Raw genomic sequence first — 18,489 nt, forward strand, 5'->3', positions numbered from 1 at the left:
ACGACATCATGATTGGTCGCGAGATTTTGAGCCAGGGATTCGACGTAAATATCACGCAAAATAGCCTCGTTATTTGTAAAACAAAGGTCGTTAACGCTTGTGGTAAAGTCGCGGAAGATGCGGTCAACATTAACGAGGTTGACACTGATGTGATCGGTAACGATAAAGATCGATTAATCTCTGTTCTCGAAAAATTTAAAGAATCATTCATTACGGGTTTCCCGCGTACTCGCGTCAGTACGGGCCAGTTGGAAATACGGCTAATTGATCCCAACGTCACCGTGCAGAGAAGCCCTTACAGGCTTAGCGAGGAAGAGCGAAGAATAGTACGCGAGAGAATAGACGAATTAATTAAAGCACAAATTGTAAAACCTAGTAATTCGCCGTTCGCGAGCCCTATGATACTCGTGAAGAAGAAGGACGGCTCAGACAGATTGTGTGTAGACTTTCGAGCGCTGAATAAAAATACGGTCGCGGATCGGTATCCCTTACCCCTTATTGCTGACCAAATCGCGAGATTGCAGAGTGCGAGATACTTCATTAGCCTGGACATGGCTAGCGGATTTCACCAGATTCCCATTCATCCTAACTCGACGGAATATACTGCGTTCGTTACCCCCGACGGTCAATACGAATACGTGACGATGCCGTTTGGATTGAAAAATGCACCAGCCGTTTTCCAGAGAGCCATTTTCAAGGCCTTAGGCGACCTCGCTTATTCGTATGTCGTTGTTTATTTGGACGACGTTCTAATAATCGCCGACTCAATAGATCAAGCTCTAGAAAGGTTGCACACTGTACTAAACACTCTCGTAAACGCCGGATTTTCTTTCAATTTCGCTAAATGTTCTTTTCTGAAGACGTCGGTACTTTATTTGGGATATGTAATTCGTAACGGAGAAGTTCGTCCAAACCCGGGAAAAATACAAGCTTTGAATTCTTTACCTGCACCGTCGACCGTCACACAGCTTAGGCAGTTCATAGGTTTGGCCTCTTACTTCCGAAAATTTATTCCTAAATTTTCACAAGTGATGAAACCCTTGTACGCACTCACTTCTAGTAACAAGCACATAACTTGGACGGACAGGCACGAAAAGATAAGACAACAGATAATTTCCGTTCTGACCGACGCGCCGGTGTTAATGATATTTGATCCCAATCGTCCCATAGAGCTACATACCGACGCTAGTTCGGAGGGGTATGGAGCTATTTTAATGCATAAAGTCGAAAAGGAAAACAGAGTCATCGAATATTATAGTAAAAGGACCAGTCCCGCGGAATCTAAGTATCATTCGTACGAACTGGAGACACTAGCAGTAGTAAGCGCCGTCAAGCATTTCCGACACTACTTACATGGACGGAAATTCTTAGTAGTTACCGACTGTAATTCTTTGAAAGCCTCCAGCAACAAAGTAAACTTAAACGACCGGGTTTATAGGTGGTGGGCTTATTTGCAAACATTCGATTTTGACATCATGTATCGAGAGAGTAAACGAATGGCCCACGTAGATTTCTTTTCGCGAAACCCCGTAGACTTGAATCGACGTATGATAGACAAGGTCGCAGAGAAAGAGATTAATCTGGCTGAGATCTCCGAAGATTGGCTATTAGCGGAACAACGTCGCGATCCGCAAATCTCCGAAATCGTTAATAAATTACAGAACGAAGAGCTCGCGGAAGATATCGCGAATACCTACGAACTGCGATCCGGTACACTTTACCGTAAAATACAACGAAAGGGCAGAACCCTTTGCTCACCCATTGTTCCGAGAGGTTTTAGATGGTCCGTCATCAACCATGTGCATCAGTCAATTATGCACTTAGGATGGGATAAAACGCTCGAGAAGCTCTATGAGTATTATTGGTTCGAGGGAATGGCGAAGTATGTTCGCAAATTTGTCGAGAACTGCCATGCTTGTAGAGTTTCGAAGGCTAGTTCAGGTAAAATACAGGCTGAACTGCATCCTATACCTAAGACCGGCATACCGTGGCATACGGTGCACATGGACATAACGGGCAAGCTGAGTGGCAAGAATGACTCGAAAGAGTATGTCGTCGTCTTGATCGATGCCTTTACGAAATTCGTGCACTTACATCACACACGCAAATTGGATTCGCTTAGCGTTATCAAGGCACTTAAGTCCGCCGTGTTTTTGTTCGGTAGTCCCTGTCGGATAATAGCAGATCAGGGTAGATGTTTCACGGGCCGGGAATTTCGAGAATTCTGTGCAAGCAAACAAATCAAAGTTCATTTGATCGCGACCGGTACAAGTAGGGCCAATGGGCAAGTAGAACGTGTTATGAGCACGTTAAAAAATATGTTCACAACGGTAGAAACGACCGGGCGTTCATGGCAAGACGCGATCGGGGAGATGCAATTGGCTTTGAATTGCACCATCAACCGCGTAACCAAATCGAGTCCTTTAGAGTTATTGATTGGTAGAGCAGCAAGACCGTATGACTTATTACTACCTGATAACATCGAGGAAAAAGAAATAGATATCTCCAGTGTAAGACAACAGGCAATAAAAGAGATGGAAACTAGTGCTAGGTATGACAAAGAGAGATTCGATAAAACCAAAGCTAAAGTAGTTAGGTTTAATCTCGGTGATTTGGTACTACGCCAAAATGAAGAAAGGAACCAGACAAAATTGGATCCAAAATTCAGGGGTCCGTTTGTGATATCGGAGGTCCTGGAAGGAGACCGATATACCTTGAAAACACTGGATGGGAAAAGGTCATACAAGTACAGTCATGACAGGTTAAGGAAAATGCCGGATAGTTGCATTCCTGCGGAGTTGGATGTCTGTTGTGATGACGAGAACAGTGACCATGGCGATGTGAGTACCCCGATCCCAGAGGATCGTAGAATTATATGAGCCCAGGTGCGGCCATGGGATAGAGTTCAGTGCGGTCAGGCACTGGAAGTGACGATGTCACGAAGCTGGGAGCCGGTTTAGTACCGACAGCGACGATGTCACGAAGCTGGAGCTGGTCTAGTACCGACAGTGACAATGTCACGAGGCTGGAGGCGGTCTAGTGTTGACAGCGATCGTGTTACGAAGCTGGTTATGTAACGAACTTTGAGAGTATGTGCGATTCGAAGGATGAGACCCATTTGGGTGTGAAATCGAGAATGGTCCGTCATGTCATTACGACCCGACTGAAAGCACGCAGAATGCAACTGGCACTTTGAATGCTAATCACAATGATACTAATCTTGTTTCCTTTTGTTTTGTTGACGAAGGTACACCCGAGGACGTGTGATAGTCAGGATGGCCGTGTCGGAGATGAAAGGAAAGCCGAAGCCTTTCCTTGGAAATTTTGGGAACATCCTCTAGTACCTTAGCCTAGATTTTATTATAGTTGTAATTGCTTAAGATTTGTAATAAGCGAGATTGGGTTCGAGGTGACAATCGGTCGCTGAACGTAGCCACGGTCACGGGATGGATGTTTTATCTAACGGAGGTCTGGAGTGGTTGTATGTGTTTTCCGAGAAATGTGGTTGTGGCGGCATGCGGCCTCGAGAGCGGGCCTAGCCACGTGTGATGTTGCCTCGGAGGTGCCGATGCAATGGGACATACATTGTATTAGTAATCAAAACTCCAGGCAGAAACTGCCTAGCAACGGCGTTTGGAACTTTCTCGATGCTTCCAACGAGTGTGCCTAGCAACGGCGTTTGGAACCTTCTCGATGCTTCCAAACGGGTATAGAAAACAAAATGCAATCGTACAGGAAGAAAAATCTCCACGAGGCTGGCATTCTTGCGATTGCCTTGGAGAGTGATACATCGAGCATTTTCGACGATCGCATTTGCGTCTAAGTTAGTTTCGCTTAGTAAGGAGTTATCCCGGTGACCGTGGATTCGTTTGAACTCAAACATTGCTAATAGTATTATTTAATTTAATTATTCGTAGATCGTATTATTCATTAGGCTTAGTGTTTGTTAGACTTATTGTTAGTTGTACTTATTATTTATTAAGCTTAGTGATAGACCTGTATATACGTGTAAATAAAATCTCGGCTTTGTGAAACGATGGCTAGTCCACATGAAGAGTCGTCGCGCGCCCAAAATTCGAATCGTGATCCGACATATAATTTATAATTCTGTGAATCACAGTGTTATACAAACTCAATCACCCCTATTATCTCACCGGAAATCAGGGGATCGATCAATTCGTGGTGTCGATTGTTATAATCGTAACGGGAATTTACGACTCCCGTTGACGTCTCTCCTCGCGATTACGTCTCCCCGCAATTGGTCGAATTTACATAATATATTGTGTAATTTTCAATCATATGCATATATACATTAGTTATATCTAATAATACAATATATATAATTATATTATTATCAACATTATATTACTTACACAAAATACTTTATATTGTAATATGTAAATACCATACTTATATATATTATATATGTCGGGTTCAGATTATGATTAAGGTTAGGGGCGTGAAGCGAATTTTCATTTGGATTAGACATCGTTGTTATGCAATAGAGAAGATATTTACTAGCGCAAATACGATTATTACAGAATTTGACAAGTAACCGTGGTAATTAGCTAATCGAGATGCTAATAACAATGATCTTAGGTTCAATAGCGAATCCGCAGTCAACGGGATAACCAAATGCGCTTTCTTCCAAAATCCAAGTTGTACTCCACTTGCTTGTCTACGGTACAAGTATTACTGAACTAAGTCTTTGTTAAAACGTAGAATATCCACAGAGCGTAAAGACGCTATGTATCTCGCTAATGCGACCTCACGAGAGAATGACTTTCCGTCACAATGATGCTGCAGAGGAGAACTATAATAGGGCGTGTCTAAGGACACGAGATCGTCGGATTCGTCGAGGAAAGCCTTCGTTCGGAAAGTGAGGGAAATGGACGTTTCTGTTAATTGGTTAATTTCTAGGTTGGTGGTTGAAGAAGGATGCTAACCACCCTTGAGAGAAAGTTGCTAGCGGGAAGCGTCATTCGTGAGAAAAGCAGATTTCCCGTATCTCCCTGTAGTAGGTGGTAGATTTAGGGACTGTTAGGAAGAATAGGGTCTGTGTGTGACGAGCCACGGGACAGAAACCGTTGGAATGTTTATTGTCCCGTGCTGCTACAACTATTTCTTTTTAAGGAGAGCTATACTATTACTCCATACCTTTGTTAGGCAAAACGTTCATCCCTTGAACGCGACTACGTTCGGCGACTGGTTGTCACCTCGAGCCCAAGCTCATTATCACAAATCTCGAACAAATACAATCGGATTGAATGACGACAATTGCTTAATAACGGCTATGGTAGAATCTAGATTACAGTATTAAGGGGTTTTCCCGAAGTTCCAAAGGGAAGGCTCCGGTGTCCTTTCATCTCCGACATATATATTCATCATCATTTAAAAACGCGGTGTGCAAGAAAACCTATCCTAAACTAATAAATAAAATATAGACAAAAATGTTACTACTCACGGGTATAATAAATAACCGCGGTCACTATGCTCGTCAAAAATTCTACGTATATAACAAATTGCCCGTGTCGATTCGGACCTTCCATCCTTCGATATAATTGAGTGACTTGAAGAACAAAAACGCATGCGACTCACGATTAGATGTAAAGAATGTCGTGTTCGATATTGTTCTGATCCAAGGGATTCGTTATCAAGTCGTCATCAAATTGAAATCATCGAATTCGATGGAAGAAAACTTTAATAAAGCATAGCAAAGCAAAGCAAATAAAAAAAAAATAATAATAATAATAATAGACTAACGCATCCGTTATGTCAACTGACAATCGGCGAACACACAGACCCTAATTTCGCGTCTGATTATTATAATTACATTTAATGAAAGTTATTATGCTCTAAATCAATATTAAATGTGATTTAACGCAGCAAACGCTGATTCTACCGACCGCATTGCGCGCGGACATAAAAATATTCTGAAAGAAAACTTTATTAGAGGTAGGGGATAGGAAAAGGAAATTTTTTTCTTTTTTCTGTCGAGTGTTTGTTTACGAAAATACTGCTTTCTTAGAACTACGAATTAATTATTATTTATTTACCATAGGTAGAATCATATATCATATCAAGAGCACGAAAATATACACATAAATATTATACCAAAAATGCGAAAGAAAATATATCGTTAGTATATTTAAAATATTTTCAAAGTATTTTTTATTATTGTCAAATATATGTATGAATATTGCATAATACGATTGATTTGTAAAAGTTATCCGCCAAATAGAATGTCCGCCATTATAATTTCAAATATTTTATGCATTACTTGACTTCGTTCTAATGCAACATGGCGCACTTTTTCTGCCCGTTAAACAAAGCTGCGCAATACGAAAATAACGCGATATGCAGAAACTGTTTTAACTAGTCTGTGATAACGTAATTTCTCAAATGTAATAAAAGTTATTGAGAAAAACGAAATTAATAGTCCATATTATATTACAGACAATTTACGAATAATGAAGCAAAATGAGAAAGTTATTTGAATTTCTTACTCAAATGAAACAGAATCGAGAGAATCTATGTTAAATTTATGTTAAACAATCTATTCAATTTCTTCGGAAATATAATTTAATATATTCGAAAGAAAAAAATAATTTCTTTAATCTTGCATTTTTCATCTTGGTGTTCTAATAAACCGTGAATTTAGAATTTGTTATATTAGATATTAATTACGATAATATCACGAAATATTTATAAGAAATGGAGTTAATCTAAAAGTGAACAAATATTATCACATTTCGACGAAAAGTTATCAAATTTATCGTTAATCACCATGGTGTCCTCTTGACTTTCATCCCGTCCTTTCGAATTTCACAGCATCCTTCTAATACATCAAAGTTCCCCTCGGTATCATATAATAGTAATCTGCACAAAAAAAGAGCGAAATATTAAAACAAATGTATAAAAAGAATAAATCATTTGAAAATGAAACAATGATCAGGGTCAAATTGTTTTTCGAAAACATATTGCACGAGCTACCGGCAAATGGGACAACCAAAAAGACAGTCGGAAAAACAAAGGTAATTAAATAATAGATTACAACGAAGTATTGAAGAAAAACGTACAATTAAATGAAAATAACAATAGTGTGAGTTTGAACGGTAGAAAAATGTCTACCAAAGTGCCAAAGCCACCTGTCGCGAAATGACACGGATGGACATACGTCTGATTCCTCTGATTGTCTACGCTAAACTGACATCCCATACTGCGATTTACCCGACGAATTTGGGTTAGGGAGAAGTAGGGGGCTAGAGTTGTCGGCTATCCATACATACACGAATAGAATTCGTCAAATTCCTGGAACACTCAAGGATACGTTTTGTATATGCGTTTACACGTGTCTGGTATTGTAGAGCTCTCGTGAAAACAAAAAGTTGTTGACAAAGATTTAGTGACGCTACGATGTTCTCGTCAAGAATTTACAATTCATATAATATATGAGATATTTCAATTTTTATTTTAATTTCAATTGATAATATACTAATTATTTTATCGAATTGTTCAAAACTTTATTTTGTAGTACAGCTCGAGGAAAAAATTATTTAAAATAAAAAAACGTTGAAGATATTTGAACTCTCATAAAAGTAATGATTTCTTATTTCATTACGTCTAATTCCACTTTGGTATTTTTTAGAGAAATTATAGAATTACGTATAATTTCGTCATATTAAGTTAAATATTAAGTTAAATATACATGACATATAGACATATAGATATATAGACATCATAAATGTGTATATCATAAATGAAACGTTACTAAACATTGCTGTATGAAAAAGCATGGAATAGAATGCTAATTATTTCATTATTCAGTCCTGCAATTAATGAACTGTACGAAACAAAATCAAAGATTTAAATAAACTTATATCGAACTTATGTTTCAAAAGTTTATGATACAAGCCACCGGTAATAAAAACGATCAAATAGTCTACCAATGGAAAGAAACAGAAAAAAGTCTCGCTCTTCGACGGTAGAATGGTGGTATCCCGCTAAAAGTGAGCCTAGCCGATTCTTGATTGGCTGAGGCGACGAGGCTTCGTTTGTATGCAATGCGCGCGAGAAATTGAAATACCAAACGCCGCAAAAATTTTCTTACATTTTACGAACTTATGAACTGAATATTTTCAAACCAGATAACTATAAGAATTTGAACACTAAAGTGCACACGTATATATGCGTACATCAACAAACATGATTTCTTTAACAAAATCTTGTATTTTAACAAATATTTTCAGAATGAACATATTGTTCATTATGATTTTAAAATGCGAATTTTAAGTATTATGTGAAGACAGATAATTACAGAATTACAGATTGCTGTTACAAGCGAAATATAAAAAATTGTATGCTTATTCGTACTGTGTAACAGTGCATATACGTAACCTTTCTACTTACTGTTCTACTAATAGTAATATAAAATAAAATTAAGATATAGTCCATCAAATCTAATATATCCACCATGAAATAAGATTATGATCATATAGATAATTTCTAAAATTTTCTGACAAAGAGAGGTTATTGTATAATGCATTAAATCCATATATTAAGATTAATCTTTGGAAAGCGAAGGTAATGTAACCCAAGAACTATGCACTAAATTTGAAACGTATGCGATGTGTTGAAAGTTTTAAGTTTCCTTCAAGTTTCAGATATTTAATCTAAATTAGAGATATATTAGTAAAACATGAAATGAAATATATATATTTACATTATAATTTTTAAACATATTCGTATTTTTAAACATCATTAAGTAAATTTCTAAATAATTAAGAATATACTGCTTCTTATTAAATAGTTACGAAATGTTTTTATTAGCGAGAAGCTATTGAAAGTAATGGTTGACAAATTGTATCGATATACCACACGTTGACGAAGTATACCAGTAATAATTTAACAAAGCAAATTCTTCACTGCGATCTTCGAGAGAAATTCCTTGGAATTGGAATTGTTGTAACGAACGCAGCTGCATCTATAACATGCGACACAAGTACACTCTTTTATATACTAAGCTATTTGATTAATGCTAAGTATGTAAGAAATTTAAAAAGTTTTTAAAATCGTATATTTATCATTGTACTATTGATTTTCTTACCATTTCGAAATGTACAATTTTGAGAATAATTGCTATATCTTCGTTCTTAAATAATGGAGCAACTAGCGAAAAAATAAAAGAAAAGGCGAAGAAACGATGCAGAATATTAATGATGTGCGTGTGATTCATCTACGTGTTTCAGTTTTGTTGTATATTTCACGATCGAACATTTTCTTTTCTCTTCTATCGTACTCTTGTATCTTGTGACGTGACTGTTTCTCGTGGGAGATAAGAGCAAGACGATATGCGGTTTCTAGCATTTCGAAAACAAAAAAGGACGAAACTGTTCGCTTTTCTTCTGTTTTCTTGTTTTTAAATAGAGGTGAAAGATAAAAAGACATATATCTACAGAATTTATTCTATTTCCATTACACATTCTGCCGATTGATTATTTTCATCTAAATCAATTGACTTGACTTACTTAATAAATTCTTCTTGTTTACAGGCATAGCTAACAGAGATTTGAATAGTCTAATATGGCTTATTTTCATTCTTTGTCTTAGCTCTAATACTTTCTTTAAATCTTTCTCGCCAAACCTTATAAATTTAGAATTATTCACACACTGTAATTCATTATTCCAATTCAATAACATTTCACACTGAGTTGCATTTAAAATATCAGAAATTTCTGAAAAATAAAGGAGAGTTTGTACATCAGGATATATTGAAAATAAATTTGGCTGTAATTCTTTACCTATTCCACGTGTATGATATTCTCCTAGTTCTTTCTACTCTAATTATATGTTCCCTCCTAGCATGCTGTCTACTCCTGTTGCTACCTATAGATCTTTTAATAGTAATTTCTTCCATTGCTTCATCATTTCTTGCTACATACCTTTGGATCAAATATAGAACTATAACTAATCACATCTTTAATGTACAATCTCTGTATCATCATGTGTATACATTTTTGTTTTACCTCCGTTTCTAACAAACTTGCAGTTAACTCTGGAGTATAGGGACACACGCCTGGAATCATATTGTTTCTGATCCATGATATTTTCTCTCCTATTGAATTCTGTTTTATCAAGCGGGACATTTCTGCCTTCTGTCTATTTGATATTCTGAAACAAAACACATTGTCCATTTCCTTCTTTAGTACACAAAAGTATTATATAATCATATAAAATAAATGAAATGTACATAACATAAATCACACAATTTAATAGTAATTGTATTTACTTTTTGGCTTTTTTCGTAATAGCGATAGACTTTCTGCTATTTGGATGTATCATTTTTTTTGGCTTCAGGAATTCCTTTCTCATTGCAGTGGCCTATAAAAGACAACAAAATAAATTAGTTAAAATATTACCATGGCTATGAATTATTTCGATTATCCTAATCATCAAAACTCCAACTCAGACTATACGTTTACTCAATGTATAATCATGCACAGGCGAATCGTCGACAGTATCACACGCTTAGAAGCACTAATGGAGTAGACAAAATATACCTCTTTGTTATGACACTCTGAACCGTCACTCTGTTGGATTCATGCAATAAATTTTACCACTATATCTAAAGTTCAATACTTTAACTTATTTGTGAAACGTTCGAACTGCGACTCGAGGAGATCACCGGTGATTTGTCAATTTCGTGATTTGTTGTGTCTCGTATGTGACAACAGCAACGACAGCGACGCCTATCGAGAGTAAAAATAATATCGAAGTATACCTTCTTACCATGACATTTCCGGGCCAACAAACTTCAAAATTGGTTTCTTCCGTTTCAAAATATTTTTAGCTATATTTTTTAATCTTATAATGATAACCTATTTTAAAATGTGCAATGTTTGATAAATGTACATTAGTAAAATTTCATACGAAGAAAGTTTTTGGGAATCCGTATTATATCCAGCGAGCAGAAAACGAAGACTTGACGGAAGTTGACGACAATGGAGATAAAAGTCTTTATCGTAATATTGTTTTTATTGGTTTTAACGTCAGATGGAACGGGTTTCGACAGAAAACGATCCTCCAAATGTCAAAGAGGTAACGAGCAGACTTCAAGTAAAAACGAGCAGAAGTCAACACCCGATTATTATTATTACTGCGACTCAACAGAATTTGGAGTAGTATTATACAAAAGATTCCGTATTTGCGTTCTTGTTCACCATGTGACATGATAGGAATTGATTTCTCTTCCGCTTGTATCAGATGCGGGATGTGCCTTGCCATTGCTGAAAAGGTTGATCCTTTTTCACCAGTCTCGATTATCCTATTTCTCTTTATTCGCCTATTTTTTAAACACAAATATACATTTTTTACGATTATTTATATTGTTGATGACATCATTTGACGAATTCTTCGAGAACTTCGCAAGGGAACCAAGACATAATGATATTTAAAATGTTTATAGCAGTTCTGAAGTAAAGAGAAGCGATATTAGTTTGAAATGATGGATCATTTCAATGACTTTATTATTTCCATTTTAGACATAACACAGGAGAACTTTATAATTTCAAAATCTCTTTGATTTTATGTATCTTTCCACATTTATTTTTCTTTTTGCATATCTGCATGTTGCCTTAATAGCTATCTACATATTATTTTAGTTGCGTTTTTCTTTTGGATCGGAAATGACTATCCTGTGTTTCGTCAATAATTTGTCTTGCTTCTCTTGGTGCATTTCTAAAAGTAGTATTGATATAAATGAATTTTTTACTCCAAGAGTCAACATCACATTTTTTCGATTTCTTTTTTAGTTTACAAGAGTATAAAGCTATATATAGGCCAAAACATGTATGTATTTTTCGATAAAAGATAAATTTTTATTCAAAATCTACGAGACTGCACGCAGATATTTCAAATTGCAGCGAATATAATCACGAATACTTCGCGTTAAACATGTTATATCTTTTAACATTTTCAGAGACGCGTAAACATCCGCAAGCTATTTATCACTTTATTCGATTGCATATTGTAGCGGCATATGAATCATAGGACGATGCGAATCGAGAGTAACTCATGTTGTTGTTTTGCCTCGGGGCATTGATACCGTCTTGAGGTACGAAACTTGATAATAAACAAACTCCGGACAGAACAATATCGCCGCTACGCGCAACCGTCAACCGAAGTCGAATTTAAATTCGTTAGAAGGAGATCGTTAGAAGAGTACTGCCGATAGTTTTAAACACATTTGACTACACCAAATATCAACTCGTCTCATCACTATATACACCAACGTGTTTAATCAACCTCCACATAACCGAGAAGTGATTTCAAATTTGACCCACGTTTCTATCGACTTCGCTTTCTTCTTTATTTTGGAAGAAATGCACATTCACTATTTATCAGCTAAGCGAACTCGAAACGAATGAAAATTCCCAACCACCACGTAGACCAAAGCCTATCAGCCTTTTTCGAACCTGTAGGTTACAACGAGATTCTTAATTAATTAATTCGTTTCTTACAGGCTACAGAGTCTGTGAATAAAGAACTTTTTCTGACCGTTTTGTTACGACCTTTGTTAAAACCACGTCATAGGAATAAGATAATAATACAGATCGTAATCATTATATATCAGCACGTACTGTCAATTTGATTGTGCAATTAAATAACATAATATCAAAAGTAATCAAATGTTGGGATACTTTTGAGCGATAGTGTATATGTGTAAAACAATATGATTCTATAAATTCATTAACAATAAATCAAAAACAATGCTGCGTTGCTTATTCTAGTAAACAATCCAACCATTTAACTGTAAGATATTTGGAAAGTTCATGTAACAAGCATACAATATGCCAGCCGGAAGGTACCAACTACGTTCCTCTATGAAATTAGTATAAATATTTCAAGACTTATATACGATTAACATTTCACGCAACGTTTTTATAAGATACGTTAATCCGTAGAAATGATCCGTCGCGGTAAATTTATACATAGATCAGAGTTAGAAAATACAAAAGAACGATATTTTCTCTGCGTATACGAAGTTAAAATGGTGTTGGACGCAAATTAATTGGTTGAACAGAGGCGCCTTGAAGCGTACTAAAAAAGGTAGCTTACCTCGTTGAAATACCATGGAACGAAACCCTGTTGGGTAATGGGCATTCTGCTGTAGCCTGGAATTCCTTTTGCTCCCGTATTCTTCTTCTGTTTTCCGTGGTTTTTGTTACAACACTCGCGACATTTTCATTCAAACGAACACACAACGCATAAACCGAGAAAAACAAACGTTGAAGGTTACGTCGCGTCACGCGAATCACTGACGCTACACTTATACGTTGGAAACAGGAACGAAAGCAATGCGGGTGCAACACGGGGCCCGTGAAATGTAAACTATCGAACTACGTATAATAGCACACGAAAGTATTTCTATTGTATTGTATATATATATATATGTGTGTGTATATATTCATATGTATATGTATGTATGTGTGTGTGTGAATTCATATATATATTATAAATTGGTTATATATATATATATTATATATTATATATTGGTTATATTATATATATATATAAAACCAATTTATAATATATATATATGAATACACACATATATGATTACACACATATATATAAGATTTATAAAATGAATCCTCGGTAAAATGTCTGTGATAAATAATTCCAATTAAAATAGAAAAATTTTTAATTGCATTGCTTCGACTATACATATACACATACTTAATGTGACTCACTTTCTATGAGAAAAATTCTGTTTGTCAATTCGATACCGAGAGCTGATAATGCTAACACACGATGAAACGATAACAGAAGAATCCGAATATTCAGAACTTTTCACGATATATGTTAAATAATATTATGAAATAAATCAAATAATTACCCCGCATTGCTTCCGGCGTACGTGTTCACGATTCTCGGCGAAACCGAATATGGCAGCAGGAAATCAACCAATCAGAACTTCGGAGAAAAGTAAAGCGCGGGAAGAAATCGCGGCATCCAGCTTCCTGCGAATCTATTCTCGATCTCGATGTAAGCAGTAATCTTTCGATAATCGTTTTGCAAAATGGCGTGCCTTAAACGAAGTGTATAGTAAAATTCGTATTTGAGAGACGCATAAATAAACGATATCAGACTATTTCCCGGGAGAAATTCACGTTCGGTTGCAACATAACATGTCACGTATATATTTTCGTCGAAAACTGATTTCGAGGGACGTGTATCTGTACGTATCAAGTTACTTGGCGAAAGTTCAACGACAGACTGTGACTTTAAAACAGTAAGTGTGTAAGCCTGTGTTTGTTGTCCGAGAATTTGAAAAATCTGTCATCTTTTGTTTACGTCGGCTGTAATAGAGTGGTGTTTTTGTTTTGTGGTAACTGAATGTCTCAAACAACAAACTCGAGATTTCAATGGATCTTCGAAAAGAAGTCATAACCATTGGCCTTGGATGAGTTGTGATTTCATTAACTTTTTAATTCATAATTGATAACATAAGGTTATTGTAAGACCGATGAAAATATGGATAGCAACCAATTGCTATTGAATATCTGGCCTGTTTTGCACTATTGAAATTTTGCAAGTCACTAAAGTTACCAGCATTAATATGTTCCCTTGCACAAGTTTGACGATAAAACAAATGAAATTTTACTAATTGCAAGTTATTTGATTATTCTATTTAACGAAAAATTATAAAATCATAAAATAGAATTCTATATAATCTGTAAATCGTAACTTGTCAATCTACTAGTACATATATTATAAATTGGTAAACTTTTGTGTGTGGGGGAGGGGGTGCTAGATGTAACACTGATGCGACATTTTGAAAAATATTTAATTATAATCATGAAAGGTGTTATTGAAATATTGAATTTTTATTAATGTTCCTTGCAACTTCGATTTTGCGTACCATATTTAAAATGTACATAAGATATAAAGTATATTGACAAATAACAGTCACAAAATTGTTTCAAATGATGATAATCATCCTAATATCGACTTATCAATTGTGATCTGATAAACAAGAATTCAAAATACAGTTAAACTGTGTTCTACATACAATAATCTTTTTCGGATGAGATTTAAATATATGAACATATTGTGATATTTTGTCCATAATAACATGAATAATACAAAGTTTCGTATTACATATACTATATTTTTTAATATATTCTGCATATCTCATTTTATGACAACAGACAAGCAAACTATATTCCCATTATAAGCTTCGCTCTAATTTCGCATCGTTTCACCTGAATATATCGTGAAATTTCATCCCGTCAAAATTTTGCGTCAATCTTTTTTATCTTAAAGGATTAAAGACAGTTGCAAAACGCCACGTGTTTCGGGGTTTGTTTAAATTTCCGCCAAATGAAAAAGAAGTTTCGCGAAAAATGGTGGTTACTAACGGCACGTCTGGTTACAATTTTCGTTTACAATACTTTTGGCGAGTAAATATGACGTACTGGGTCGATACTAAGTAGTCGGTCGTCCCTGAAATTTGAACTGTTGAGAACGAGGTAATAAAAGGGCGACTGGTTTGTTGCTGTGTAACGTATACACGTTTCTGAATAGTTTTCTACTTCAAATGACATTATCTGCTACCCGACGGAGTTTCGACGTAGCGATAAACACGCCACTGAAAAAAGCGACGAATGGGAATGGAACATACGTAAAGATTTTTTTGACAAAATAAAGAATCATTTTGTCAGATTCCAAGAAGAGTTTGGGTAAATTCAATGTATGCTATTTGCTACTTGACTTATGTTTATAACACTAAAAGTTATCTTTACAAGCAGCGAAGTGATTCAGTTTCATTCGTAGTTCGGTTGCTTCCAATTTTTTCATTTTCACATTGCGTATTACAATATTGATGTTAAAATATTATTATAGAAAAACATGTTAGCAATTTAATTTTCTATTTGTTCTTTTCTCTGTTTTCCTTGTTCCGTTTTTGGATTTGTGGTGGATGATTTAAATAATGACGTGACGAGTTGATACTTGATATTGTCAAATATATTTAAAATTATTCTAAATACAGAATTAATCGCGCGGGAGACAAAGATTTTATAACGAATCCTAGCGGCTGCCATTTGTCGTTCACGCGCTGTTGCCAATACCGGATGCGCTAATGTCACGTAAAATAACAAAATAAAAAAAGAAATTTGAGGTAAAAAATAAAAAAAGAAACTTTTTTTCTAACAACAATCCACTTCCGAACTCTAGGCGTGACTTTCCAAGACTGAAGCTCTTATGATTTGATTTTCGATCGGATCCGATTACTTTCTTTTGTCATTCCTCAACATCCCCACCGTCAATGCATTTGCTAGGCGTCCGCGGCCGTTGCCACGTGCTCTTTCTTCTAGACCCTTCGGTGGAAGGACCGTTGGGATGTTGATGGTTCATTAGACACTTCAGCGATATACATTGTCGCCGAGTGCCGCCACATCTTTATCTCCATCGTCAGTCCATCGGATTTGAAGTATGCCGGTCGTAACACTAACATTGTGGCGTCAGAGAGGACGCGCTTCGAATCGCAAAAGGCGTTTTCGGTTTGCTTCGACCACTCGAATCGCCGCGAACAGCTCGTACGTATCTTTGTTCGCGGATCCGCGTAGTTTGTTGCACGGGTATACGTTTATATTGACACCGGTGTTCACGAGGAAAGAGATCCTTGGTGCCCTGTCCGTTACGAAAATCCGACGGGATACTAAAGCCATCGCCACATGCCGCGTTTACGGACGGCTGGTCTCGTTTCACTGGGTCCAGTTGCAAGGGGCCCGGCACTTCCTTGCGCGGTCTCGAAAGGTCTCGTGGTAATAGCAGAGACCAGACTTCTGCGGTCTGTCTTTCGAACTCGATGTCAATCTTGCCTTCCGTATGTAGAATAACGATGTGAGGTGGATAGCGGGTGAAGGTGGCCACAAGAAATACTCTTGATGTTCAACAAAAAAGTTAATTAAACTATTAACAATCAACAGTCAATAATTTATGATCAACAATTAACGACTAACGATTAACTGTCAACAACAATTAACGATTAACGATGAACGATCGACAACAATTAACGATTAACGATGAACAACAATTAACGATTAACGATTAACGATTAACTATCAAGAGTCAATAATCACGTATCTCTAATTGTGTTTACTTCGCTATGACGCTTAACCTTTCGCACTCCGCAGCTCGGGGCAGAATGAATCTTTGATTCGAAACCAAATGGATTCTTTATTTTGTTGCCCCTCGATATCCCCACTACGCACGCGTTTATTAGATGCCCGCAACGGTTGCCGCGTATGCATTCTTCCGAATATTCGGCGAAAGAACTGTAGGTATATCGATGGTACATTAGGCATGTCGGCCTTACGCTTTGAAGGTATAGCGCTTTGTGTCGCGAAGCCGTTGGAAAGTTCCATGGTCGAGTGCCATCACAGATGCATGACGATTAGATACAAATGCTTCAAGTATTACAATTAATAGCTGATACAATTGCAACAAAACAGATGTCCTTTATGCAATACTACTGAAATTACACAGCTACAATAATATAAGGAATACGTCTGTACTATGGGAAACATAAATAAATATACACATAGTAGCTTATACAACATGTATGTGGAGGACGATTAAACGTGTTGTTAATTAATGACTAGACGAGTTGATACTTAGTTTAGTCAAATGTATTTAAAATTATTTGCAGTACAGAGTTAGTCGTCGTTCGCTTAGTGTTGCTCGATATGTGTTTACAAGGTAATGCTTACGTTCGTTCGATATTAATTCGCTATAAGAATGTTCGATACTAACTGTCTTAACGATCGTGTTCTTTTATTTATACTCGGGGGAGTACCAGAAACTTTAAATTCAACCTCGGTTGACGATTGCACGTAGCGGCAACAATGTTTTGCCCGGAATTTGTTTATCGTTACGCTTTGCGTGTCACGTAAAAGTAATGGGAAAATAATAATAAAAAAATGTTGGGTTCTTGAACCAGAGTTCGAGATACCTTTATTCTATAATAGGATTACAAGTGTGCGATTAGATTAGATCAATATAACTAATAATTTATAAGACACTTAGTTCCTATTTCTTAAGACTTCTAATTCTATGTTCATAATTAAGGGAGTTTACTTCGTTGGAAATTTGATTGAGGTGCATTCTATACGATTATACATTATTAATGATTTTTGGAGCGCTCTTAATTTTTGTTAGGATTTCTTCTAGACTGTCAGTTAAGGGTAAAGTTATAGTTTTGAGATTTATTTTGTAAGTTATATTGGTTTTTAAGTTATTGTTTTCTATAATCTTTTTGTTTAACATTTCAGTCATCTGTATATTTATTTCGGTTTTATGATGTTCGGGAGGACGGTAGGATTTTACGTTGATGATCTTGTTAGGTAGATGATACATTTACACTGTACATGTGAATGTGTGTGTAAGCGTCAGAGGGCGTCCAGGTCTCAGTTGAGACAAAAG

The 18,489-nt window shown here is 36.2% G+C and overlaps 1 protein-coding gene and 1 long non-coding RNA gene across 7 annotated transcripts; both read right to left on the reverse strand.

Moving 5' to 3' along the window:
- Positions 1 to 6,020: 6,020 nt before the first annotated feature.
- On the reverse strand, positions 6,021 to 13,951 carry LOC126876330 (translation machinery-associated protein 16 homolog). Of its 6 annotated transcripts, XR_007694067.1 has the most exons (8): positions 13,752 to 13,951; positions 13,117 to 13,397; positions 10,560 to 10,748; positions 10,289 to 10,380; positions 10,026 to 10,170; positions 9,801 to 9,941; positions 9,528 to 9,734; positions 6,021 to 6,879 (listed from the first exon to the last, which is right to left on the reverse strand). XR_007694067.1 is itself a non-coding variant. In XM_050639168.1 (4 exons), the coding sequence occupies exons 1-4, from the start codon at positions 13,159 to 13,161 to the stop codon at positions 6,865 to 6,867; spliced, it is 297 nt and encodes a 98-aa protein (XP_050495125.1). In that variant the 5' UTR covers positions 13,162 to 13,397; the 3' UTR covers positions 6,021 to 6,864. The 6 variants fall into 6 exon arrangements, 1 of the variants encoding a protein (XP_050495125.1); XR_007694066.1 differs by lacking the exon at positions 10,560 to 10,748 and having other exon boundaries at positions 13,752 to 13,949; XR_007694068.1 differs by lacking the exons at positions 10,560 to 10,748; positions 13,117 to 13,397 and having other exon boundaries at positions 13,752 to 13,947.
- Positions 13,952 to 14,867: 916 nt separating this feature from the next.
- On the reverse strand, positions 14,868 to 17,851 carry LOC126876339 (uncharacterized). The gene is made up of 2 exons (XR_007694125.1): positions 17,778 to 17,851; positions 14,868 to 16,948 (listed from the first exon to the last, which is right to left on the reverse strand). It is a non-coding gene; the product is annotated as an uncharacterized LOC126876339 (long non-coding RNA).
- Positions 17,852 to 18,489: the final 638 nt, after the last annotated feature.

This window comes from Bombus huntii, unplaced genomic scaffold (genome assembly GCF_024542735.1).
Source record: "Bombus huntii isolate Logan2020A unplaced genomic scaffold, iyBomHunt1.1 ctg00000070.1, whole genome shotgun sequence".
Taxonomy (NCBI): Eukaryota; Metazoa; Arthropoda; class Insecta; order Hymenoptera; family Apidae; genus Bombus; species Bombus huntii.